This window comes from Dromaius novaehollandiae, chromosome 17 (assembly GCF_036370855.1).
Source record: "Dromaius novaehollandiae isolate bDroNov1 chromosome 17, bDroNov1.hap1, whole genome shotgun sequence".
NCBI classification, from domain to species: domain Eukaryota; kingdom Metazoa; phylum Chordata; class Aves; order Casuariiformes; family Dromaiidae; genus Dromaius; species Dromaius novaehollandiae.
This window is the reverse complement of record NC_088114.1, coordinates 13,843,479-13,871,311: the sequence shown is the minus strand read 5'-3', so window position 1 is coordinate 13,871,311 and position 27,833 is coordinate 13,843,479. Positions and strand designations below refer to the sequence as shown.

The following is a 27,833-nucleotide window of genomic DNA, read 5'->3' as shown; positions in this document are numbered from 1 at the left end:
ATTGCTCACTGTAAAATGTTGTCCAGAAAAATGTCAGGATCCTTTAAAACAGAAATACTGCAGCTTCTTGAAGCTCTATTTGAAGCATGTAATAATCAATCAGGTCATCAGCAGAACCAAAAATCAGTATAAAACAGAACAGCTTTCATTAACGTATGACATTTTCTCAGTTTCTCATCTCTCTGTATCTTTGGCATACACAGAACCGAGACAGACAGATGCCTTTTCCAACCTACTCTCATAGGCAGTTCACTTGTCACCTAAAATCCAAGCTTACTCTTTTCTCCCAAGATTTTTGCTTAACATAAGGAAGTTGGCCTCCCAACTTCTCCTCTAGTACTGGCAGTTCTTCAGACTTCCTCCTTCTACATTGCTTATCCAAGATACCAAACCCTCTCCTGAAGGACAGTTATTCTCACCTCCCAATGACCAAATGAAATACTGAGCTCCTCTTTGTGGGTCAGAGGCAGAGTATTGAGCAAGACATTAAATGCCAGCAGCCTCTCACAACAACGAAAGAATTTTGAGACAAGAAAGAACAAATTCAGTATTTTTAGAGTGAAGATCTATATAGAAAATCCACCATGGGGAATAAAATGCCACTGCTTCAGCAGAAGAGGATGCAGGGGAACAGCCATGATGTAAATGTACCAAGTTCTGGAGTCCGGCTGGTCTGATGTTGTTTTAATGACCACATCCACAGCAGATTGCTCGCATGTTCCCAGACAGCTGGTTTTCACAGACCCAGGGTGAGATCGCACTATTCTTTTGCTGGCATCTGGACTTCAAACAGAAAGCCAAGGCCTTCGATGGAACCCGTGCTACCTGCTCTCTCTCTCAAGTTTTAAATATTGGATCATTTCACTTGAAAACTGTAAAAGCGGCCATCAAGAAAGTGTACGAAGCTGTGGAGTCTTAAGGGGTCAGGCGTGAGAAAGAGCCAGAGACACAGATCCATGCACCTCTACACTTGTTTAAAAAACCCCTTTCACAGGAAAAATGTTGATAGGTATAGTCTTTCCAGGGTGCAGAACCTCTAGCTTTCTTTTAAAATGCAGCTCTCTCAGCTTCAAGGCTTAAGTTTCTAGTTTTAACTTCCAGTTTATGGACCACTGGTAACCTGCAAAATAATACAGAAATGTAGCAGGCATCTGATCTTCTTTGCAGATGCTAAATTTCATTACAGGTACTTTTGCAGTGGCACTACTGTTAAGTGATGATTATTTTTGCCACAAGTGCAATTAAAAAAAAGAAAAAGAAAAAAAAAAGAGGTAGTCTATTCAACAACCAAAGAGGAAAGGGGCTCAGGAGAGAATGACTGTTAAAGCTGTTGCTTGAATTATGACCAAAGGTAAGAAATTAGAAAACAAGAGTCTTCCTTCAGCTTTCTTAACCCCCAATATTGCCCAAATCTCTTTTTTTAAAAAACAAAGAAACAAAACCCACCTGTTCTTAGTAATATCAAAGTGCCACTGAAAACTAGAAAGCTGTATTCATAGCCTATTTCCTTTGTGGGAAGCCAAAATAGTACTCATGAAGCAGGCATTTAATCTGAAAGTCTGTCTGGTTTCCTTACTATTCACGTGGTGCTCTGGCAGAGCAACAGGGCAGAAGAATCACATTTAAGATCACCAGGACAGCTTGAGCGTACAGTTGTCTAATGCAGCTCTTCTGCCTGTGAGCCCTATGCTAACCAAAACTATTTGAGCTTGTTTTTGGGAAGAGACCGGACTTCAGGTTGAGAGCATCCTTTTAGAAATATCAGTCTTTCATCAGTCTGCAAAATCCTGATCTAAGACTGAACAATAAGGACTTGGGGGCTCAGGATCAGACCTGGTCCTGAACTGAGTGAGCAGGGACAGCTACAAAGCCCCATGCACAGCCAGCTGCCCCCAGAGCTCAGCGCTTTTACTCTGAAATGTTGCCCTTCCTTCACTTTGGGGGGGTTCAGCAAACGTCACCAGCAGAGGTTCACACCCAAATAGCATTTCATTTACTGAGTTTGGTGTCAGAACTCCCATTTTCTGATACTCTGGATTCTCTGCAATACAGGCCACATGACTCTCTCCGCTGCATCACCCTTCTGTGCCTGGAAAGCAGTACCCAGCTGCTGAGAAAGCAGCCCGTGGTCAGCAGAAGGGACACAGGGAACTAACTGGTTTGCTTGTTCTTTAATACCATGGGACCTCAAGCACCCGTTCACAAAGGACTCTTAGGATGCTGTTTGCAAGGGAGTGTAAATTAACATGGAGAGATGAATAAAGACCCACTGAAATCTGAACTGCTGGTTTTGCACTACAGATTTCAGCCATGCCTAGGTCACGTCCCCCTGTATCGACTGCATAACCTTTCCCTCCCCACAGGTACTTCAGCAGGGGACAAGTGGGCATGATCGAGGTTTTCCATGGCCAGAACGGGAGCAGCATTCAGTACTACTACCCAGTGACATCATCCGGTCACCGAGAGGCAATCACACGCAGAGCGATGAAAAAAGCGTGCTGGCAGCCACACCAGCACTTCACGAGCAAGCACATATAGCAGCATTTTTCATGCTGTAGGGACATTTTCACGTTAGAATTTCTAAATTTCCATTTTGGCACATGCAGAAGTGAAAGATTACTAAGGAGAAAGCCCATCACAAAATTAACAGACATGAAATAAAAAATTTCTGTTATAAACAGTGAAATGAACCTTCTCATCTTAAAACCCAAGCACACAGTAACATCTCCTGTAATACCACAGTGGTGTTTTGGGGAGGTTCTCCCTATCCTGGAAAGGGAAAGCATGTGTATGATAAAGACAAAAAAGCTTTTAGATGACACATACTACTGTACGCTTCCCAAAAGAAAGGCCTGCTGGCTGGTACAGTGAGTTCACATGTGGGAATTCTCACTTTCCCCAAAGATGTGGTGCTGTGCATGTACTGCTGCACTAGCTTGAACTCTGAGCCTTCCCAGCATGAGCCCAGACATGCTTCATATCAGAGCATGTTCCACAAAAAAGCTGAAGGAGAGAAGTTCTCCAGAATGCCTAATTTCTTCCTCACCTAGTATTAATTTCATCTTTATAGTCATTTGCTCACTAAAGCAGAGATTTAGCAAATCCAAGTGACCAAGGAAGTGAGGTAGGCACAGTCCCAGCCTGCAGGACACTGCCATGGGATTTAGGAGTGACCTTGGGACATCAGCTGTCTTCTCCAGAGTTCAGAGGTCTGGGAAGACCTCACAGTCCATATCCTCATACCAGCATCTTTTATCAGCTCACAAGGGGGCCTCACCATGAGATAACTTCAAGCCACTCAAACAGCTCGGTGATGACATATTCAGAGGAAGATGGGAGTTTTGGACTCCGCTGCTGAAGGCAGGACAGAAGATGCAGTAGCTTTCCACAGGGAGCAAAAAAAATATGACTATGTACAACATATACACTCACAGATACATCTCAATCAAATTATATACATGTGTAAAGCAGGATGCTCCAGTCATTTATCATTTCTCCCTCCAACCAACTTAACCAGAAAAATATCATCCTACTTTCATTTGCCCAGTGCAGGCACAGTGCTGGCCCCGGACCGCAGGCATGCACACACACATACACACAAAAGAAATAAATGTTGTGAGGCAGCGGGTCTCCAGGAAGGCAGAGGTCCCTGCTGGGCCAGGTGTGCTGCATGAAGTCCTCTACCGCACACGTTTCTAGGTCACGCTTTACCTCGGGTGGGAGGAGGGGAGCGAGGGGGAGCAGGGGACAGCGGCCTGGGCAGCGACCGGGCTGCGGTGAGCCAGGACTTCACCTGCAAGAACAGGGAGCTCGGACGCGCCGTCCCCGGTCTCGGCCCGCGAAGCGCCGGGTGAGCGGTCCCGCCGCCACCGCGGCATTTTAACACCGACGGCAGCGGCGACGACCTCGCGGAGGGACGGGGGCGACGGGGGGCGGCGGTGGGGCCACCTTGGTGGCCGGGGCGGCGGGGAGGGGGCGGCGGCGCCGCCGTGATGTCGGCCCGGGCCGCGATGATGTCATTACAGCCAGCCACCGCCACCGCCAAGCAGCGGCTACTTTGGCTCGCTGCCCGCCCACGTGACCTCTAATACCGCTGGCCTGGGATTATGTCCCATTTCACGTATTTTCGGTCCGGAGGTGGGTCTTCGCCTCCGTCCCCGCGAGCGCATCCCTCCGAAGGCGGCCGCCGCTGCCAGCCCGGGCGCGCGGGGGGAGGCGGCGCGGCGGCCAACTCCGCCGGCACACACCCCTCTCGCTACTACAAAGGCATCTCCAGCAGCCACATTAGCCATAGTACAAATCCGGCGGGGTGCCGCCCCTCCCCCTCGCGAGCCCCCGGCCCGGCGGGCAGCGGGCCCCCGCGCTCCGGCCCCGCTCCATCTGCGGAACAGAGGCGCGGAGCAGCCGCTCGCGCTAAATGAATGAATGAATGAATGAAAGAAAAATAGCCAGCAGTTCATCCTGGAAACAGCAGCCTTATTGTTTCAAAGAGCATCTGCATTTCCGTAGCACGGGAACATATTTCACACATCCACACGGAGACGTTTTATGCACATGCAGATAAACACGTTTGGTGATATTAACGGCCCTGACAAAAGGGGAGAAAAGGGGGGGGGGGGATCTGAGGTGATATTAACTTCACCCCCAAGCGTGGGTTATTTGACATGCATTGGAAATACACCCGATGTGAACGTACAGATATTAAATGCATTCAATATTTTACATTTCACACAGCTAAAACATCTTTCAGTGCAATATCTAGTTGCTATGCCAACGATAAAATCGGGGGGGGGGGGGGAGAGGAGGGAGGAAAAAAAAAAAAAAAAAAAAAAAAAAAAGAAAGAAATCCCTGACCCTTCCCCAGACAGACAGACGGACAGACAGACAGACAGACAGACAGCGAGGGGGGCGGCTGCTTACCAAAGACGCTGATTTGATTGTGGCAAAGCGCTCGCGGTTCCGGTAGTGGAGGGCCTGATTCTGCACTGACTGGGTAGGCCGCACCTCAGGCCTGCGATCCCTGTGGCCCACCTCATCCCTTATAAATACATGATCCTGCAGAAATGGATAAAAACAAGGAGAAAGTCCAGCTGTGCTCTTTCCTGGCCGGCTGCCTCTCTCTCGCCCCTCTTTCTGCACAAGCGGCGCTGTTTGAAATGCATAGTTCAGCTCTCGGCTAGCCCCTGCAGCTCCCACGGTACAAAATGAATAAGCAACACATTGCAGCCTTCGGCTGGGAGCGTCAGCTGATCGCTAGCGGGATGCTTCGCAAGCCCTGGCAGGGCTGCTGCTTTTTTTCCTTTTTTTTTTTTTTTTTTTTAAACCTCCAGGATTACATATGTGCAAAAAAAAAGGCTCAGAAGCATAAAGCGACGCAGCGCGACCAGGCTCCTCAGAAAGGTCGGGGTAAAGCACCGCAGCCCAGGAATCCCTCCAGAAAGGTGATTTCCATGTCCAGCCAAGACGCCGCCGTTCCCTTTTAACACAGCAGCAACATTTTGCCTCATTCCCTTGGCGCGGGGTCGGCCCTCGCTGCGGTCGCTCTGCTGCCCGGCTGCTATCTGCTGCGGCGGACGAGCATCCCGGCCCCGAGCATCGCGGGCGGGCAGGCAGCGGCGGCCCCGGCGCGTGCGGCAAAGCCTCCGCGACCGCTCACGGATCCTGCTTTCCAGTCATGATCGGGCACCGTTCTAGCACTTTCTCTCCACAGCCCACAAAGGGTTTTTTTTTTTTTTTCTCCTCTCCCCCCTCTCCTTTAAAGCAACAGCTCACAGGTTTTAACCACAAATGCTTTCCTGCGCGATCGCTCCCTCGCTGGCCGGAGGCCTCCCTGGGAGCGGCTGTGCATCCCCAACACAGCACATCTGCCTTTCCCGGCGGAAAGGGGCACCCTCGGATCGAGCGCCGAACGGGTGCACCCTAACCCGAAAGGCCACCGAGAACTCGTTAGCTGAACTGGCCGGAGAAGCAACGGCCGCGAGCTGGCACGCGCCCCGAGCTGCGCGGGCTCAGCGGGGCAGCGGCAACCATGTCCCGTTCCCAGCTGTCACGGGGGCAAGAGAGGCTGCGAACATGACCAAAGGCCCACGCCAAAAGGCAAATAAAGATGCCAACATGTGCACGGGATGGCTGGCCCGCCGGGCACAACTCGCTGCCCCTCCAGGGCCGGCACCCACAGGCCTCTCGGCCGCCCTGCGGTGCCTGGCCAGACCCTGGGGAGAAGAAAGCGGCTGGGGCACGGTAGCGTTTGCACCACGACACCGCCGCGGTGCTGACACCCCTCTGCCGGGCTGCAGACGCTCCTTCCCCTCTCCGCTATCCGCCGCTGTTACCTGCTCCTCCTAGTCTGGTCCCACACAACTCCTATTGCTTTCAGTAGGATTTTGTAAGTGATTTGCAGCTTGCCTTTTACTTGCCTTTGCAGGGAGGAAGGATGGGCTGAGGCTGCCGGAGAGCCAAGCCCACGAGGGCTCCTCGGTAGCTGAGGGAGACAGAACGTGCTAAAAGAATTAAAAAGGTGTCTTCCATAGAAGTAGCAGGTCTACAAAGAGCGTAATGAGAAGTTACACTGCCAATCTGTATTTCCATCATCATGTGTTACAGAAGGGTAATTACTGGAAATGGGGCTGATCTTGGATTTTCAACTGGGCATATTCCCGCGATGGGCAGGGCTCTCAGACTGGCCCGCTTGCTTGAGAAAGGTAAATCTTAGACTCCGTAATAGTCAGACCAAAGTTGTCTTGATTAAACATTCAAATTTCAATGGTAGGAGATTAATTAGACTTTTAGGGGTTCACTGGAAGACTATCAACCCCAGGATTTCCGTGATTTTGCAGCACGCTGGCCGATCGAGTAGGCGTAACAAGGACTCGGGGGACCACCACCAGGGCACACCGCCCGCACCCCAAGGCGGATGGCCTGGCTGTCACCAGCGTCTTTCGGCCGGGAATTTCTACGGGTGCGTTTTGGAGTCTCCCAGCACAATGCCGTTCCAGCTTGCTCTCCAACGACAAACTCTGCAGGTGATACAGATGGCTAGCTAGCGGCTCTCTGGGGCTTGTGCAGACAGCCTCATGCGAACGCACTGGCATGAAGTGAGCTGGAGCGAGGCGAAGGGGTCCTGCAACTGCAGAAGGGTCCTCCTCGGTTACAGACTGAAACTGGAGCAATTCGTGTACCAATTAAAGCTGAATAAAGTGTCCTGTGGTGAAGACCAGCACAACACTATCTCATCTCAACTACGGAGCACTGAAGAGAAACAAAAGCACACAGAAGCTACTATCCCTCCACTGTAGATATTAACTTCAGGTGGGGACAGGCCAAACGTTACCCAAGGTCATACACAAAGTCTGCAGCAGCGCATGTAAACGAACAAGGTTTCTAAGGTCTTCTGGTACCCTAGGAGACCCTAATCCCTCAACCATCTTCTCTCACTCCATTACATTAGTACAGCAGGGTGAATGCAAAATATTTTAAAAAGCAAGGCTTTTTTGGGGGGAGGGGGGGAGGAGGCCTTTTCAGTCACCTTTTAGATTTTTCAGAATGCCTCAAAACATTACCTAAAACAAGTTCAAATTGTGATTATTTCTTACATGGAAAAATTAATTTGTGGGTTATTTTGTGCTATGTAGAAGGTGGATACTTAGAGGGTAAAATGGCATCCTGATGCTGTTTCATGGAGCTTCCAGTTACTTTGTGGCATACAAGAAGCCCACAGCAGAATCCAATTATCCATCAAGAAAGCAAATTAACTATCTTCTGTATTTCAAATTGAGCCGAGTGAGGTGTGGGAAAATTCCTTTGCAACTAAGCAAACTGAAGGATGAAGACAAGCTTTCCACCCATTTCGAGTGGACAAAAAGCTCAGCGATCGTCCTCATCCCCCTTGATCGGGGATCTGGGCTACGGACAGACAGGCAACCACTATTAAGTCTCAAACACACCTGTGCAATCTTAAAATGCAACACATTTTTTCAGAAACCCTGCCAGGCTACCAGAAATAAAAGCACTTGACATGGAGAGTTATCACACCAAGTGAGTTACTTTACCACTGAGACTGCTAGTAAACAGAGAACTGTAAGAGAAATAAACCTAAGAGTCCCCATTTCTCCAGACTTCCCCAGATGATGTGATTGATAGCTACTGAGACATAAGTCTAGCTACAAACTCAAAAAAAAAAAAAATTTCTGGTCTTTTGGTCTACTTCTCTTCCCCAAAGCTTGCTACTAGACTCTGCAATAGTAGCTGTTTTCAGATGTGGGCCCAACCAGGAAATTTAGTTTCAAACTTTAAGGTCCAGGCTTCCAGGGAACAGAGACAGGAACCTGGCCTCTCAGCTCAAGTTGGTCAATAAGTTAAATTTGATCTTTGGATCTAAAGCACTCCCGAATTTCATCAAGTTTGGATCAGGGAATCTCAGCCATAAAAAATCTGCAGGTAAAATTTTAGTTTGTTTTTAAAGGAATGCAACTTCTGTACATTTTTAATTTTCCATCTATTTTCTGTCTTTACTGTAAGATTTGACTTATAAACACAACTTTAGGCAGGCTCAGATTGCAGCTTATGTTAAGCCTTTAAAATCCCTCTATTAAGGGTCAATAATCTGGTACCTTCAAATTTCCCACTAAAGAAGGCATTTGGTCTTCAGACCATACTACCTTCTCCACAACCAATTTTCATGCTGATCACAAAAAATGGAGGTATCTGGCTGAGCGTTGGCTTTGAAACCACAGGTCACCTTTGCCAGGATGAAAACTCTCAAACATCTTCAACAGCATTACCACATCTGAGAGTTGGTGCAACTTCAAGTAATTTAAAAGCAAGTCTCAAAAACAAACATACAGAGAAAAGACAGGATGACTCCATATATTGTGAATTAGTAAGTAACCTAGAAACCCATCCTGTGTCCCATTCTGGTCCTACAACACACCACCATCTTCTCCTCCTCTTTGGAAAAACAGGCTTTACAATCCCCTGCCTCTAATACTAGCACAACATTTCAGGACTGTCTGCTTAACACTGTAGCCATGTGTACTTAAAAGTAATGTTAACGCCGTACTGCTAACAGTATTTTCATGTCATGTTCAAGACAGACTCCTTCCTCATAGCACCTAGTAATTACACTGATCAGGTCATTTTTTGTTCTGTTTTTAAAAGAAAGTAGTAACTCACTCCAAGAAACACTGGGGGGAAAACCCCAAATCAGAACACATTTCTGCAGCAAAACCTCCCACATGAATAAAAGGCCACTTAGAAGACAATCAGTACGAACAAGCTGTAGAAGTAAAGAGAAAACAACTCAGTAGGTAGACAGAACTTGATTTTTTTCCCTACAGAAAGTCAGTGAGACTTTTGCCTCAAAATTTAGTGACAGCAAAACTGGGCAGCCAGATCTATAAACTGCATTTGATATTTACGTTTTTCCAGTATATAACATTGTCATGTGGCTGAAAAACTTTTTCACTGATACTGCAAACACAAGTGCAAAGGATTAACAAAACACAAACGGAGGAAGGAGTCCCACTGGTTTCAGCAGCTCATTTAGAAACTACCATACACAGAACAGCAAACTGGAATCAACCTGGATTATCCTAAAGCTGAAACATTCAGGTTTTCACCTTGAAAGGAATATTCACTCGTATGCTGCATCTTTAGTGATACGCACCAAGTAAGGACCCTCACCTTGACCAACACCGTTTACCCCAGAGGATTCACTAGCTGACAAGGACCACCAATCTTCTGAACAAATCAGAAATTCCCTCTCCGAGCCAACCTTAGCAAGGACCTTAATGGAAATGCAGAGCAGTGTGTAATACTACAGCACATTCCTAGCTTCTAAGAATTTAGAGAAAGAAGATAACAATGTGCCATCATTCATTTTAAGACATTGCACTAAATGCCACAATAATCTGCAGAGAGGCTTAAGCATCAAGAAGTGTCTTTCAAGAAAAAGCTTTATGCCAGTAGCCTGCTACGCAAGAGGTCATTACAAACTTGCATCACTGCCTGCACACACAACCAAAGCAGTTCTCTCACTCATTACCTAAATATCCTTTACATCTCATCTAAAAGTAAAATCTTTTCCAAATATGAATCATAAAAAAACACCCTCAGCTTTGCCTCAACTGCAGCTCATGTACAACCTGCATGCCAGAGAACTCTCCATCCACAGAACCCAGCCAGGATGCTACACATTAATCATGGCAGTGAAAGGCAATGTGTGTGGATTTATTTGATTTAATGGATTTGGAAAGTTTCTCAAATTGCAAAGTTATTACAGAAGTATGTTTTTATTACAAACACTGGGCAGAATTTCTGATGATCACCTAAGATCATTTTCCTGTCGCATCCTTTGTTACGAACTAAATTACAAGATTTCCCTGACAACTTTTTTTTATTGCTAGAGTTTCATCTTTGTAAGTACTAATGATATTAAGGTTGAAGTAAATTTAACTGTAACAGCTCTGTATTGCAGTTGAACAAAACAATAGCATACTGACTTTTTGTTTAGATTAAAACAGAACAGCTTTTTTGCTATTATAAAGTTTTATGGCAATAAAACAGTACCACAAGGAAGCATTCCAAGTCCTGCTATTTGCATGTTTATATAGGATAACAGAACAATGTTCTTCAGAAGCCAACTGCACACAACTAGCACGCACCATCAGCTGAACAGAGCAGGTGACCACAAACCACCTGTAACACATCACCTGAAAGGGGAAAGCGCACCTGATATGCGATTGAGTAAGAATTTGGTAAACATTAGCATATCTTTCTCTTAAATTAATGCTGAAAAAGAGTATCTCAAGCACTGTTTGTATGTGCTTTCAGATGTGAAGAATTACAGCCAAAGACACTATGTCTTATGGTAAACGTGGCACCTAGGATACGGGTGACCTCCCCAAGGCCCTTACTACACCGGGTTTCAGCATTGCGTGCTTCCTACGGCAATAACATTTATTTCTGCATATAAGCTGGTGACCACACCATTTCTTGGGGCGCAGTCCTTAAACATCAGTCTTTACTCGCATCGCTCAGAAATCCCAAACAGTAACGAACAGGGACACTGTGGCTGCCCAGAACGGACAAACCTGTACAAGACCATACATGTCTGATGTCTAGAATACCACAAAATCTGGACACCTACATCCTCAAAGAGCCAAATTCTTCATCCTCACTTTAAGATTAACTGATGCCTACATGTTTTTAACTTCTGGGTTATGTGACTTTGAAGCATACAGCATACTTGGAGTTCAACAGTTCTCTGCCCCCCCATTTTGCTTCTTTTTGTTTTTTGCTCCAGCTACAATTGGTTTTGCAGCAGAGCTGTCATTTACTCTTCAGTTCTTAACCTGAACACTGAATGAACAACTGAATTAGCTCCCCAAGGGAGCTGGCCAAGAGAATGTATATCCATACGTAACATGATCCTTGGATGGAGAAGTACAGTTATGCAACTGTCTTCAAAAGAGACAGGCTAGAAACCCGGAGCTCTTACACGACATGGGGAGGTAGCCAGCCTGCAGCCCTCTGAGGAGAAAGCAGAAGTTCCTCGCAGGATCGGTCATTGAAATGGGACTGAGATATCTGAATTTCCTGTGAAGAACCTGCTTGCAATTACGGGATCCTCTTGAGGAAACGGTCTTTGATTCTAAAGAGAAGTAAGATCCCAGGAAGGGAAGGTGCAGGAGCTGCTGCCTGAATAGCAGACTGTAGCATTATTTTCTTCTTCCAGGAGTTTAGCACACAGCTATAAAAACTAAGTTACGTAAGAACCTACACAGTCAATTGGAGGGTTTTTTTTTTTTTTCTTTCTTTTCCCCTCTCTTGTCTGGTGGTTTTTCCTCCAGTGCACAGGTTTTCCTCTGATGAGCGGGAGTCATCTTTGTCCCAAGCACAAGCTTAGAAACATGGAGATTTACTGCTGCACCAAGGGTTGTGTTGTGGAAGGAGTGAGGATGTTCCCTCTTCTCGTGAGGTCTGTTCACGTGTGCTCTTATGAATGAGGCAACTCCCAAGCACCTCAGCTACCAAGAATTAGTAAAGCCAGCGAAAATGCTCTAGGTCCGAAGCAGGCCGTTTCACTGGCTCTGGGACCACAAAGCACTCCTGCACCCTCAGCCATCTAGCAGCCGCTAAAAAACCTGTTGTTTACAAATGCTTGTACTACACCAGCCTGTTCCTTATGCTTCGCCTCTGATTCAGCAGTTAGTCACAGTAAAGATGTTTGATGCTTGCAAGGATGCTCAGAGCTTCTCCCACTCGAGGTCTACACAGATGACGTGCCGAGAGCCTGCTCCTAATTTACACCAAGTGGCCGCAGCTGCAGAGCCACTCGGACCGGCTCTTCGGACCAAGCGGTGCTCTGAAGCACCGGCGCCTGGGAACTGTCGTGTCCGCGTGACCACGGCCTTGTCATCCTAAACTTTTACAATTGCATATGACATTCGAGGGTTGTGATCAACATCCAAAGGCCTGTGACATTTAGAGCTTCGAGCCTTTAGAAACAGGCTGGGCAATTCTGCCTCCAGATGTACCAGACTGAATATTAGCCATTTATGGAATACCATAATGTTACACAACGCTTTCATTTGACCCTTGCCAAAGCAATCTAGTGTATGAACCTACGTCCACATAGTGGAGACAGCTGGCTAATCATGTTCATCGGTATTTTCTTTCTAGCCTTTAAAAAGGGGATTACACGCAAAACAAAAGCTTAATTTAAACTTGGACCCTGGATTCTTTCATTTTGTTTGTGGTTGGTGGATTCAGTAGTCCCTACTTCTCACCTGTTAGAACAAAAACAGGTTGCATGGATCACTTTAATCACAAATCATAGAAATACTGTTAAAGCAAACACAAAGTGAATTTTTTTCAGAATAAGGAACTTTATATTACCTTGAGAATAGAATGGAATGTGTATAGATAGGTAGATAAACCTCCCTGAAATGTCTAATTCCAATTTTAGTCTTTTCACCTATGTCAATACATGTGTAATATGCACAGGAAGCAATTTTTCATTTAAAATTGTTTTCCTCAAAGTAATAGAAGATTAAAAATTACTAAATTAAAACAATATATTTTCAGACAGATATATGCCCTACTACACGTATTCTCAATGCACTTTGTGTGTCCATACACCAGGAGGTAACGCTTACCAATTGAGAAGGTACCTGCTCTGCTACAAGGACAGTAATCTCAGCCTGTTAACTACTTTGTAAAGGCCATTATTACAGAGCTGCATTTTGTACTTCAAAAATTAACCTAGAAACACCTACTTTTAGTGATCTACAGGTGAGTTTTTACAATATGTCATTGCCATTGAGTGTGCAAGAGATCCCTATTCCTACAAAACAAACAAGAAAAGCTTCTATGTGGTATCACGCTCATGCTTTTTGCAGAGTGGGAGTGCTTTATGCACAGTGTGCAAAATCTCATGTTTGTGCAGGTATATGTTCCCTGCCTGTAAATACCAGTAAGTGGAGACAGATAACATTCTCTTCTGTTCATAACTAAAACATGACACTATACATAAACCGTGAGTTACAGAGTTTTTTTTAAAAGGAGCTAACTGAATTAGGCATCCATCTTAACTGAATGTCTTCATCTAAAAGAAAGAAACAGTTATGCAGAAGTCTAAGAGGACTGAATTCATAACCTCAGAAATCTTCCCATATTTGTACTTTAGAAGCGCCATGCAATCACTATAAGGCGAAGTGTTATTCTTAAAACGAGCAGCAACATTACTTCCTTCACAAATGCAATTTGTGCCTGATGGAAATGGCTCTTTTTTCCCCCCCATCAACTGTAATGACACTGATGAGTCAGTAATATTATAATGTATGACTATTGTGTAAATCAATCCCTCAAACTTGTATTTTAATGCATACATAAATATGACTACTTAACAATGAGAAATTAAAATTAATACAAATTTCTGAAGCCTACACAAAATGAGAAAGCTCTAACTATAATCAGACCATACATAAAATCAGTGGAGCAGTCATTCATTCAAGAGGTATCCTTGGACTGGCAGCTTTTTCAGAAAGGTCTCTGAAGATGGTATTACAGACGTATTTGAGAAAGATGTAAACCCCTGAAACCTATGCAACTTATCTGTCAGTACCTTTAAATACGTACGGCAATCTTTTGCTGAAGACAGAATTTCTCTTCAAAGCTCTCTTCTGTAAATGTTACAATATTCAATTACACAAATACTGTATTTCAGAGGAAAAAAACTTGCTTACAAATAGTTAGTTAAAACCAGACTTTGCTGTAAGCCTACAACTGAGAAATTCATACTTCCACTGCTGCTGTAATGTTTTAGCTCCTCTGGCAGAGAGTGTATATACATTTTGCAGCTCTTTCCAAGCACAAACACAAAAGTGTGGCCTACGTTTTACTGCCCACTAGTAAACGTCACTGCTAAAGCCAAGCCAAAGTTATTCTATTAAAACAATCTCAGATTAGATGCTGACTTATAGCCAAACAACATTAGCTCAATGCCCAGCACTAACAAAACAAAAAGGCAACAGATAGTTCACAAGATGCAGCAAGAGAGCAGAAATGCATCGAGTGGCACGTGAGTCAAAACATACCTTGTGGGAAGGCGCCCCAGTTCTGTACACTTCCACTTCTCGTGAGGGAAATCCAAGAGCAAGCAGATTTTAATCATACACGGTGACTGGTAAATGGCTAGCTTAGCTGCTGTGACCACTTCTGACCATATTGCATAGCACAGTAGAATCATTCGCAAGGAAACAAGGACTGACGTTACAAGCAGAGATGAAGTGCGCATGCAGGGCTGGGTAAGAAGGCATGCAGCAAGCCTACGTACCCTGCCTAAACACTGACAGCGCTACCTTCTATTAGCGCCCTCTTTTTTACTATTTTCAGAGATTATCTAAGTGCAGCCGAGCTGTTAAAGAAAAACACAGAATGTGATTCCGGCAAGCCCGGCCCCATCTCCTGTTCTCAGCGGACGGCTCAGCTCGAGACCGCTCGGCACACCGTTCGTGGGGCCCTACGCAGCTGAGCCAGCGTGAGCGATAGCAGGGACTGCGGGAAGCTATGGAGAGCACCAGAGAACATACCTTCTTATGGACAACGGAGGAAGTGGAATTAATTGTGCTCTCGTCACTATGCATCATGACCAGTTCAGGGCTGCTCTCATCCAGGACCTCCTGCATGCTGCTCACACTGCTGCTCTGACTGCCTGTGCTCACAGACATGCTCGGGATGGAGTGGTTGCTGCCCAGACTGCCCATCTTCCTACTCAGGTTTGATCCATGCTCACTGTCCTATAAAACAAGGGGCATCGGTTACAAACGCTGCAGGAGATGAACTGCCCAACATGTGTCTGCAGTGCCCAAAGTTTCTTTTAATGGCAGCTCTGCAGAGTTAAAGGTTCTTTGCACTTTCTTTTGGCATCTACATTTCTCGAGGCCAGTTGGGTTATGAAATATTCCATGTGTGGCAGTTGGTTTTCACCTCTTCCCCTGCAACCTTAATACTTCAGGCTCTAAGCCAGAGTTTTTCTCATACCAGTTAAGTCTGGGCATGGCTATGGCTTGAATAGGAGACATCCAGGAATACTGGATTGCTGGTGAGTGTTAAAACTGAGAAAGGAGCAGTCTTTTGTCTAGTTCTGTATTAAAAACATGCTCCAAGTCACAGTATGCTACAACAGTGTTGCGAGTCAGAAGAGATGCAAGACTCGTCCAAACTGTTTATGAGTTGATAATGATCTCACGGTGCTTAAAAGGTGTAGGAGTTTTAAACTTCCATGTCCCAAACATTTTAGCCATATATGCCCCAGTCAATATATTGTCAAGCTAAAAAAAAGAAAAAAGAAAAAAAACACCCTTAATCTTGTATTGTTCATTAAAATAAATTCTTATGTAATCTTCATTCACCTTTAAAGAGCCGACTCAAAAGAGCCTGCGCTGTTACAGTAATTAGAATTGTTATAATCTGCTTGAACATACCTAAATAAATATTTCTCATATAGGAAATATTTTTTCTTCTACATACAAGTATCAGAGGGCAGCACCTCAGTTTTTTCTTGCTTGCATACTTGTATCAGTTCAGTAATCCCATAGTGTGAGCTTAACCTGAACTGACTTAAAGAATTTATGAAGTCCTTTGTAACAAACTAAGGGAATTGAAGATGCTTGCGAAGAGTTCACAGTGGGGACTGAGAGCTCTGGAACACCCTTCAGTTCCTGGTCCAAAAAAGCCCTGCTTTGCCAAAATGAAAGGCTTGCTTCTGCACTCAGTTTGCCCTGGCCTTCAAAGAGAGCTTGGAGAAAATTACATTACAAATCAATTAATAGGATACTACTTCTGCTGAAAACTGAAAGAAACTTGACAGATTTGTATTTGATTATGTGATTTATTTTTTTGAAAGCAATTAACAGATTATTCAGAGCCTGTGTAAGGGCACTTTTAAAATTTAGAATACAAAAGAATACTATTTGATTGACAACATGTACATGAGAAAGAAAAGATTTCCAGGATGCTTATATAAAGTTGCAGAAGAAATAACATAATGAAGCATCTGAGATGAATGGCTATGTAATTAATGAATGTATATGCAGAAAGGACAGAGATGAGATGGCATATGCAACCTTCATGTTGACTTCCTGACTTGAATACTTTACAAATGACTGAAACTTTCTTGCATCAACTTTGAGGAAAGCATATAAGCAGTGTTTCGAGTGTTAAAGATTTATAATGCCCCTTTTCCACCTCTTAAATTTTCTAAGGTATAAAAAGGAACTGGCTTGGGGCATTTACAGTTGACCAGCTTCTGCTAACCAGGTAAGTAGTAACCAACGCAAATGCTCCGTTTTCCCTTCACTGCCAAGTTAGTGATACACACATGAGCAATCCAACCGCCTTTCGTGGCGCACAGGCTCGAGTGGTAAAACCCAGTGCAGAGCATGCTGTGCACATGCAGAGTGCGAGCTTCATTAGAGTGTTAATTGGCAGAGACGGCATCTCTTTTTCCCCCCCTTTTTTGAGGAGTGGGGAGAAGGGGAACAGAAAAAAATACTTCTCAGTGTCAACTATTGCCATACCTATCCCAGCTAGACTGGTAAGCTCAGATCTGCTGAACAGTCCCATGGGGAAAGCATTCCCTCACCCTCTCCTGTCCTGGTATTCTCCAGTTTGTCACACGCAGGCAGACAAAGCTTGAAAATTTCAGTGTAAAAGTCTGAAAACACCCCTGTTTAGAAGAAAACTAACTAGAGGATTAGAACAGAAGCACTTCTGCAACTTTAACTGCAGCGGTTGCTGTTCTTGCTGCTTTTGTGCATTTAATCTTCAAAGAAAAGGGCAGCGTTAAGTGCCAGTCTCCTCCCTCTGCATGTTCTCCTGCCTGACACCCAAGCTCGCCCATTCCTTACCCCAAAGCTCTAGTTCACCCTTAAAAGAACATCTGACAAACACCCGCCTCAACATCAAATTTCCAAATACAAGCTGAACTCGCATGTGTCTGCGTATTTTCTTGCTATACTGCAGCAAGAAAAGGAATACAAACATCAATTTGCCTGAGAGGTTTTTTTCATTGAGAACCAGTCATGGATTTATTTATCCAATGTGCCTGCACCAAATGACATTAATTTCCATCTAATCTCATCAATTGAAAAATGACTGGTTTCCTTCTCTAAGCCACAGTCAGTGCCAATTATCATATACTGATTAAGTGGGTTGTTTATTATAAGATTTAAATTGAAGCAGAATTTTATGTCTTTAATCTGTTCTTTTTGTCCTCTTTAATATTATAGAAGTTTTAAAAATAAGTCTTATTACTTTGGTGATTTGCTTTTCAGCAATTGATAGGCCAATTCCTTTATATGATAGTTATAATAATTGAAAAAACATGTATCAAGTGGTCTTGATCGTGCTTATGAGACTGAAGAGCTTGGACAGTCAACAGACCCTCCCTCACACAGGCTGTGAACCACTCTTCTCCCACAGAGTCTCCCTCCAAATGAGTTTCTTCCCTAAAGCTCTCAGAAGAAGGGCCACCATTTGGAAAAAAACAAAAGGAAAGTTTTTAAGTTGCAATATATGCACATCTCACACTCCAAGTAATGGTGGCTGTCACTCGTTATGCTACCCTGTCTCTGCTGATCCAGATGATATTCCAACAATCTCAACTGCATCCATACCTGGGCTGTGCTTATTCTGCCCCATTAAGGACAAAAACATCTTATTTGCTCTAAAATTATCTAGAACAGTGCAAACAGAATAAGAAAATAACAGTACCTCCTCCTCTTCTTGAGACTCGGTCAGTGGGCCATTCCTTGTCTCCTGGAAAAGGATCTTCTTCATTTTCCGGTACTGAAGGTTATCCAATTCACGTACTGCATCTTTTGTCCTCTGAATGAGGTCTATTAGTACCCTTGGGGGGCGGTCTCGGCGAACGAAATCATGCTAATTTAAAGGGAATAAAACATACGGTTTCACATATGACATTAGTATTTTTGATTAAAAAAATGAGACTAAGAGACACCTGAAGTTACTGTTCATATTCAGTAATTAGTAATATCCATTGTGAAAGACTCCAAACACACTCAGCACTGATTACACTTACCATACTCTTAACTACGTCAAACAAGCAAACTGATCACGCTACACCCTATGAGATACAAAGCACAGGCTGCAAAACATTTTATTCAAAATGCCATAAAAGCTGCTTACGCACAGAACACAGCCAAAAGTAGCATACAGCAAAGCGAGGCAAGATCACTCTGCTGCTTGAAACTAGGGTGTGTTTGTGTGCTGACACACACACGGGCACGCAACCCGCGGGAGAGGCTGGCTAGGGGCAGGGGAGGTGGGAGACCCGCAAGCTTTCTTTACCCCAGCTCCCCGATTCACTCATCCACGTGAGCTGAGACAGTTCGGAGCAGGGTCTGGTTTTCAGGACGCCCCTAAGCGTGCCTCTCCGTCTTTCTGGGCTCTCCAGGTGACGCAGCTGTCTCCTTCCTTCCTGAGCTCACTCACTTGAGGACAGTGGCACTTTAAACCTTACAAACCCACAGGACTTAACAACCAAAATGCATAGAGGACAGAGAGGAATCAATCCCAGCTACCCAAGACTGCCTGCCTCAGCCACATGCAAAGATTTATCCTTCATCTATCTACTCAGATCCATAAATAAAAACAGTAAGAAAACGTCAAGGTTTATTTATACTCAAAACATAAAGCCAGATTTAAAATATATATAAAAATATATATTACATAGTAGCTTATTTATGAGTAGAAGTAAGGTAACCATTTTCACCTCACTGTAGGCAATTTTTAGAAAGCAGTAATGCGCTTGGAACAATGAGCCTGACATAAACCCATCCTAAAAGTCCAGTGTCCACTTGTTTATGCATATCCTTAACACCACCAATACTCATTTCGCTGGAAAAAAAACCTATATGCTTTATACTTAAGCATTATTCAAATATCAGACTGCAACCCCAAGGAAACTATAAGGCAGATGCACAAAAATGAAGACTCAAAAGGCTCCTGCATAGTAAGACTACAATTCTGACTACTTATTCACATTATCCAACTGGCTGGATTCCACATGTTGAGATATAGCCACCACTCTGCTAGGTACTGTGCAACTCAGTAAGAGAACACAGCTGAAAGGACTTAATCTGTACACTTTTTTTAAACTTTAAGAGGGAAAAAAACAGACTGGAAAGGCGAAAGACATTTGTCTAAGGTCAGGTAGCAGCTTGGCTGGAAGGGTGAGTGACAGAGGCCAAGTCTCCTGGGAATGTCATGCAAACTGAGAAAAACAGCAAGTGTCTAAAATTCTACAATTGCTTTCCATTTAAAAAGTATAAATATTATTAAGATAGGTATTGTCACTTTTGCTTTTTCCCCTCCCTTAATTTCAACTGCATTTTCAACATCACTACAGTCATTTGGCTATTTTCATCTGAGACAGTAAGTCAAAACCAAATTCATTCTCAAGCACCTCATATAAAATTCAGTTCCCTTTAAGAAAATGTGGTCACCAAAAAATTCACTCTCCCTCCGTTTACTGTATGCAAGCACAAAAAGCTCAAAAGGCAAAAATCTGGACTTGAATCTCATAATCTGTCAAGACTTAGGGAGAACTGCTGCAGGAGGGAACATCTGGGGTACCGCTCGGAGAGTCTAACACCGGGCTAAAAGGCTGCGTATACACAAGCGAAGAATGACATCTCGGCTCCAATTGTTTATGCAGCCTCCAAGCTAAGGTACTCGTGAAATCATCTCCTTCAATGAACGTACGCTGTTCCTAGAGAGCGGAGAGACTGCCAATCCACATGAATGAATCATTCGGCAACCCACAACATAAACCTATTAGCTGGTCAAAGGATTGTCAGGGTGCTGCAAGCAGAACCGGAGAACAAAACGCTGGTTATGTGCCACGGCACAAATGTATCACAGGAAAAAAAAACACATCGGGCGCCGGGGAGAGAGCGAAAACAAGCTCATTCATCAGCCTTTACCTGGAAAGTAAAGGCATTAGGGTTAAATATCCTGTACGGTCCAGGCTTAAAGCACAGACACAAGTGAGTGCAGAGCTAGCTGTTCAGTACGGAGTGCATGGTTTCGATTTCTCACTTCGAGACCCAGGATACTGAGAAACATCCATGAGAACGCATTTTACTGAGCTGAAAGAGCAACAAGAGAAGCCATAAAACAAAGGCTGAACGGTAGCCTTAGAACAAAAATCGGCATCAGAAGGCTGCCAGGTAGGCACGGAGCAGCGATCTAACCTCCTGGGGACATTCAGCAAAACACCCTACGGAGCTAGCAATTCCTCTGCTCAAATATTTAAGGAAAAACTGAGTCCTGTTTACCTGGTGTGGAACAGCAGCATGCCAGGCAATTCTCACCAGCAGCTATGTACGGCAACCAGAGGAATAGCAGGGCCACTAATCAATTTTAAAGAAAGGAAATACTTAAGAGAAAGAGGAAAAAAAAAAAAAAAGCCTGATGGAAAAGGGGCTGGACAGGATTTCACACATCGCTACCTCCTAAAGGCGTGCTGCTCTTGAATTTCCCAAAGACAAAGCCCTGGGAGTCACAAACACAGCTCCTCTGCTCCTCAGGTAAACTGTAGCCAGGTGACTTAAGAAACAAACTCTGATTTACAATTCACTGACAAATAACTTTGATAAACTGGGGAGCATCCCTGCGGCACGGGCGCCCCTCCTAGGTGCTCAGAGCAATGATGAGCTTGCAGAAGGCACTTTCCAAAAGGACATGGTTATTTCCAAAACAACTGCTAATTGATTGGACTGAGCATAGAAACTGATGAAGGGATATAAACAACAGGTAACGTTAAAAATGTGGTGACTGGATTATGGGAAAAAGTTAACCTAGACCTACACCGTCAGTGCTCCTTGTAACTTAGAGTTCTGAGCTTGATGCATGAATGCAGAAAAAAGCAAACATACTATATGATGTTCATGAATCAAGAGCAATTGCTCAAAACCCATCTAGGACAAAGAAATAATTGGAAAATGGAGACCAAAAAAGCAGATTAAAAACCAACACTGCATGACTAGAGAGGGGAATTGGGAAAAAGTGTAATGATTGGAAATAAACACTAAAAACAGATGCAGAGTGTGTCTGGTAAGTAATGATCATTAATGGAGATCTACGGGTGGCACTAGTCAGTAAATTTGTCAGGACTTCTGAACAAGACAGCAGCCAAAAGACCAAAGCATCCAGAACCCACGATCGTAACCCCGCAGAGCAGACCCAGCCCTTCGCAGCTCCCACGTTACCAGCCTGCAGTAGCATTCTGTGATATGCACGTTAGTCCCAGAAACACCTGCCCAGGCCCAAAGGAAGGATTTACAAAAATAGAGCAAAACCAAAGAGCTGAACTGAGATCAGGCAGAAAGATCGGGGAGTGATATGTATTTGAAAGGTATAAACACTTGAAGAAGTAATGGTGTTGACATAAGCATTATCGGAGAAAAACGGTAGCGATAACCTTCCTGAATTTCATCTGCAAAAGTGTCAGAAAAAGAGAAAACAGCACAGTTCAGAGTGCCCCACAACAACCCTGCTCTGGCCAGAGGATGACCGAGGTCATCCAGTCTCTCTTCATCTCTAATTCCCAGGTTTCTTGAAATAATCAGCCACTACCTGTAAGCCTCTTAAGAGCTCAATCCTCTGATCCTGTGGAGTATAGTTCTGAAAGCGCTACCAGCTCCGCAAAGGTGCAGAGACAATAGCAAGTCTTCAGGAAGACTGGTCAACTCTAGAGTTTGAGTAGCAATTAAAATGGCTTTTTAGGTTTTCTATCACTTCCATAGAGCAAATTACAAGCCTTAAATCTTCCCTGAAACCACATATAAACTTGGTAACAAACATTGCCTATTACATGACAGAACAACAACATTTTTTTTTTTTTTTTTTTTTTCTGGAGAAGGTGAGCGGAAAAATGAAGACGCATCAGCAAGTTAACAGCTACACTACTTTACACAGAACTGCGCCAAAGGAGGTCTTTGTTTCATGACACGCTACACCAAGTTATAGCTCCCTTCTGCTTTTTCTATTTGGAGAGGGAATAGGGTGAGCCTCCAGCTTCCTCCCTCATTTCCCTCTGCTCTTTCGGAGACCACATAATGCAGCATGCTCACAACTCTGGGCATCCTACTGACACCACCGTAGAGCGGGAGGCTGGAGAAAACTCCTTCTTCATTAGACCGTTAGGGAACATACTCCTAAGTCTTGTCTATATAGAAAACTACTCTTAGGAATCCATGCCTGCAGCACAGATTTAAGTAACCCAGTTCTGGACCCGTTTGTCCTTGATAATACTTTCAGTTAAATTATGTCCAGCATTGCCTTGAAAAAAAATCAAGATTAAATCTGTTTATCCTTCTCCTGATGACATGTTCTTCCTTCACCTAAAAATACCCAGTTACTAACACTGTTACTAACACACTACTGTGTCATGAGGCTTGCAAGTTCTCTAATACAAATGAAACCTCTACAAAGCTCTGGGGTGTAAGAGGAAGAGGGTGCTGGGCTGCTCTCCAAATAACCCTCACCTCAACGATATAACCATTTTACCTCGTAGCCTCCCCTCACTCTTCCTTCAGTTGTTTGACTCCTGAGTGTCATGTTATAAAGAGAATTTTAACCGACAAAGCCAGGAAATAGAGGTAAATGGCCTTAAATTATTCAATACTTCAAGTAACGTTGCCAAGGCTTACAAACTTCGGCCTGGAGGCCCCAGCAGTCTTGGGGCAACACAGAGCATGACTGTTCTACCATATCGATCTTGGATGTTGGATGTGATATTTTAAAAACGTGCATCAAGGAAAAAGGTAACAAATTCTCAGCCCTTAGGGAGAGACTGATATGCAGTCTTGCACAAAGGACAAGCACAAGGCTTAGGCAAATTTTTCAGTTCACGGGGATTAAACTCAGCTGGGTCAAATAAATTGTTTAAAATGCAGTCTTAGTCCATCAGGTGTAAAGAGCATTCCAGATCCAAATTATGGTCAAGCAGTACTGTGATGCCCAGTAACAACACGTATCTGAATACATTCATTTACTACTTCTGGTAAAATTTCAACGTTACTTTAAAAAGTAAATGATGCAGATGAGAGGAAAACCAACAGTTTTTTGGGAAGGGCAAATATTTTGTTCACCTTCATTAGAATTATCTTGGGGTAGGCAAGCAGATTCTGTGCTTTCTGTGGAAAATGGTCATGACTTCTGCAAGTCAGCTTAGAAAAGTTCACACATGTCAGCTGACAAAAGAAAGAGGTAAATGTTCTTCAGTGAAGAAACCCACAAGGCCTTCATGGTCTCTACCCTGTAGCACCTATGCTTAACTTTTCCTATGGACATGCTGGAAGGTACCAAAACCTCTTCCTAAGTAACTTGCTTGTGCTAAGTAACTTGCTCTCTCCCTGATAGAGCTTTGTGGTGATATAACTCAGGTTTAGTAAGTCCCACTTCCCCAAATTTCTGAAAGAGATTTGAAAAGTTACCCGCAATAGGTCTGTTGATGATGGCCTTTCCTGAGGTATTTTCTGCAAGCAGTAATCAACAAATCCCCTAAAGGAGTCTGACCTGTAAATTAAAAATAAAAAGTTCTAAATGAAAAATAAGCTCTGGAAAATAGACAAAGTCATTTGCACAGAGTGAAAGAAAAGCCTTAACTAATATATTCTTAAGGTCTAGGGCACAAAAATTAACTGGACTTTTCCCAATTCCAAGTAGAGTAAGTTGATCCCACTGGTTCTTATAACAGTTAAAGACTTGTCAAAACAAACATGGACACACAATTATCACCAACCACAAAGTCAAAAAAAACCCCAAAACTGTGTGTACCAGTCAACAAGGTATTTTAAATCCTACTTCCACTACTTAAAATTAGGTGACAATTAAATCAGCAGTAACTCCAGAATGCACTTGTTAAGCTAGCTGATGAAATGACTCTCTACTCTCTAGAAACTTCTCACCATTTGTAACACTGACTTAGTAAAGGGCCTTGGCATATGCATAGTTCAAAGAAACTTTAGGCTATAGGCAAGCTTATCATATCCTAACCAAAGAAAAGAGATCTCCTAGGTGCCCGTGAAACTCAAAAGCAGCATCAAACGCACACAGAGTACTCCTGACGCTCCAAGAGCCACAGCAAGCAAACAAGTGGCTATAGCCAATCTGCTTGCAAGCACGAACACCGATTCTTATCCTGTGTTCACAAGTTGCTTACGCTCTGTATTGCAAATTTGGTCCAGAAAGGACTCAGGAATAGGTGTGCAGGTAAGAGACCAAGTTCTTGGAGTCTTGAAAAATGGACAAAACAGATAGATGATGAAATAAGGAAATTAAAGTGGAGTGGTTTTGATAAAATGATTAGCAATGAAATCGTTAATGATGTTATTTCAATGTCTAGCAGTATTACTGGGGGAACTTCGCACCTCTCCAGGAACTGTTGCTTCAGGCTGTCTGCAGACACTGACAAGCATCACTCAATAGCTACGTTCTACTTTTGGGTAAAGCGACCGGGAAGTGGGGTAATCCCTTTGCTCCCAGAAAACAACAAAATATTCTTACGTCAAAGCTTGGTTCTGAACACAAGCTTGTAACATGGGCAGTATTTACCAGCCACAGAGCTTGGATGACATTTGGAAAAGCTCCTTTTAAAGTCACTCACTGAACAAAATCTAATTACCTCTATTCTATGTACATCTCTCCACCCCTCCTCCATATTTCAGCTGCACTATAAAGCTAGCAATTCTTCTGTCAGGGATCCTTTGCAGCTGGAAACTTTGCTGATGCTGAGCTAAGGCTGGCTTAATGCATCCAAGAACATTTTAATTCCTGCAGTGTCTACAGCCCCGTAATTAACACCTCCACACATTTAGATTGTAGTACAGCCAACGTGACAGAAGGTCAAAATTGAGCCTGCCTACATGGGAGCATATTCGAGAACAAACAGTCAAATCACTACGCTGCAACAAACACTTTTCTTGTCAGATTTTAACCATGCAAAGAGTGTCACAGAGGATTTCCAGGGAAACAAAACAAAAAACCTGGTAATAGCTCTCTTACCATTCATTTGACTGTAACGTAGGGGAATCATTCTGGGCTATGTGATATAAGGCACTCATTGCATTCATGTTGAAAAGTGGAGGCTTCCTTTCAGCTAGAAAGAGAAGAGAAAGGTGTGATAAGGCAGTCTGGAAAGAAAGGGAGAAAGATATGGAAGAATGAGCAGGGGATCACTGTTAAATCAATAGCTCATTATTGTCATCATCACATTTAAGCCAATTATTTTAATCTTCTAGGTTAGTTCAGGACAGCCACTCAAGGAAAGCTGTTATTCACCTGAAGAGGGGACGATGAAATCCAAAGAGAACAGGATGCAAATTATGAAGAAAAGTTTCCAGTAAATTTTACATCAACTGCCATGTTTTATACCTGACCTGCTACGGTAAATTCAGCAGAAGCTGACTACAGCACAGCTCAGACATGCAGTATGTCAGGGCCAGGGAATTTATGCATCAGTCCCTGAAGATCTTTGATGTGCTGACATAGCATCTGTAGTTAAGGGGAGAGGGGCTGCTCATTTCATTTGTCATTGGCAGTCATTTGCAGAAGGGGGGCAGTCTGCCTACCAAATTCACTTGCCACATACGTCTTCAACTCCCCGTAACGAAAATTCTTCCTAGTCCTTGTGCTTCTGAGAGAGCACCTACCTACTAGCCCCCAACCTTTCAGGAGTGCAGTAGATTTTGCACCGAAACCAAGAAAGGTTAGTTTTCACCTCCATCTAAGACCCGTCATGCCAATCAATCAATGAAGCCAGGATTAAGTTCATGTCAGGTTAGGTCAGAGCAACCACTTGTCCTTGACATGCAGCACGCACACATACCACCGCATTTTTTCCTATGCATTTTCAGCTACATGAGAAATTAAGACATCAGCATTCAAAGAAAGCCAAGTGGTGCTCATCAAGAGATATCCCCCCACTGCTACCCTGATCCCATGTTCAGATGTGGAATCATGCAAAGATAAAGCTCAAAGTTAAATAAGAAGTATAGTACTTCTCAAGTTCATAACACTAAAAAAAAAAAAAAAGAAAGTAAACCCTTCAACTTCAACTATGTAATATGGCTTTGATATTTTTGAATGAAAAGCTCCATGGAAATTCTAACATTAAGACTCAATGTCTATGCAGGGTAGCATAATACCTATTCTACCACTGTGATGTACTCCTCAAGAAGCCAGATAACTTCCTTAAATGCTACATAAAAATCAGTGGCCAAGCTGAAGAATAAGAGTCTTGAACTGCTGATTTTGCATTCTTTATATCAAAATACAGACAGCATCAGCAATGCATCAGCACCGGCACGTGAAATACAATACTAGAAGGGAGCAGTCATCAAAGAAGACAAGAAAGAAACCATTACTGTCTCCATGTTGGGGTTAACATTTCCTCCCATTCCTTTTTCCTAACCCATTTATACTGCGGCAGAAATAACTTTTTCTTTGAACTCACCCTCACAATGAATTTCTGATGTACTGCTTTTAAGCATAATCCACATCAAGACTATTTTTGAAGATAATCTACTCAGCACATGCAATGTCAATATTCAAACTTAAAGTGCAAACAGCTGCTCTGTATACCTGCTATCACACCTACATCTGCTTCAGGTAGTGTGGATGCGTATCATTTGCCCTTTGCAGTGTAAACCCTTTTCTTCTCATGTAAAGAACCTGTCCATGATGATTCACGTCACAAACTTTCAGCTGAGGTTGAAGATTTTTGTTTGTTTCAGAGAGTTGGGAAGTAAGAAGAATGGAAAATTAAACATAGGTCCTTTCTAACACGCACTTTTTTAGGACACCAATTCCCTCGGTGCAGCAGTTGTTCCAATAAAGTTGTCTCAAAACCCGACTTGTAAAAATACAGACTACAAACAGTAGTTTCCTTCTCTCTAGGAGGAAACATAGAAGTAGCAGCACTTTTTCTATAGCAGAATTGGGTGTGTGGGTGGCGGACAAACCATGTAACGTAGAAAGAGAGAAGACATTTCCTAGACCCCATTAGAAATACAGGAGGCTGACTTTAAGTCCATTTTGTGAAGTATTTCTGCAGTTTTGCTTATGATTGGCCCTAGATACACACTTCAGGTGAGGTGCATTAACCCCTCTCATACAAAAGATTTTTGATGGAAGTTACTCCACATCTTCCCTTATCAGCACTTCATCAGTGTACGAATTTAAGTATCCTAGATCTCTCGTCTATACGAACTCTTCTTTCATTACGATGCAGCAATATGGAC

At 43.6% G+C, this 27,833-nt stretch overlaps 1 protein-coding gene across 2 annotated transcripts in view; it reads right to left on the bottom strand.

Moving 5' to 3' along the window:
- Positions 1–27,833, bottom strand: part of TAOK3 (TAO kinase 3) — a 97,519-nt gene that overhangs the window by 12,857 nt on the left and 56,829 nt on the right. The window contains exons 11-15 of one of the 2 annotated variants that reach the window (XM_064522291.1): positions 25,597–25,690; positions 24,027–24,108; positions 18,277–18,444; positions 15,093–15,299; positions 4,921–5,055 (exon numbers count right to left, since the gene is read on the bottom strand). In XM_064522291.1, the coding sequence (XP_064378361.1) occupies positions 4,921–5,055; positions 15,093–15,299; positions 18,277–18,444; positions 24,027–24,108; positions 25,597–25,690 (686 nt within the window). The remainder of the gene's footprint in view (positions 1–4,920; positions 5,056–15,092; positions 15,300–18,276; positions 18,445–24,026; positions 24,109–25,596; positions 25,691–27,833) is intronic. The other variant, XM_064522292.1, reaches the window with a different exon arrangement.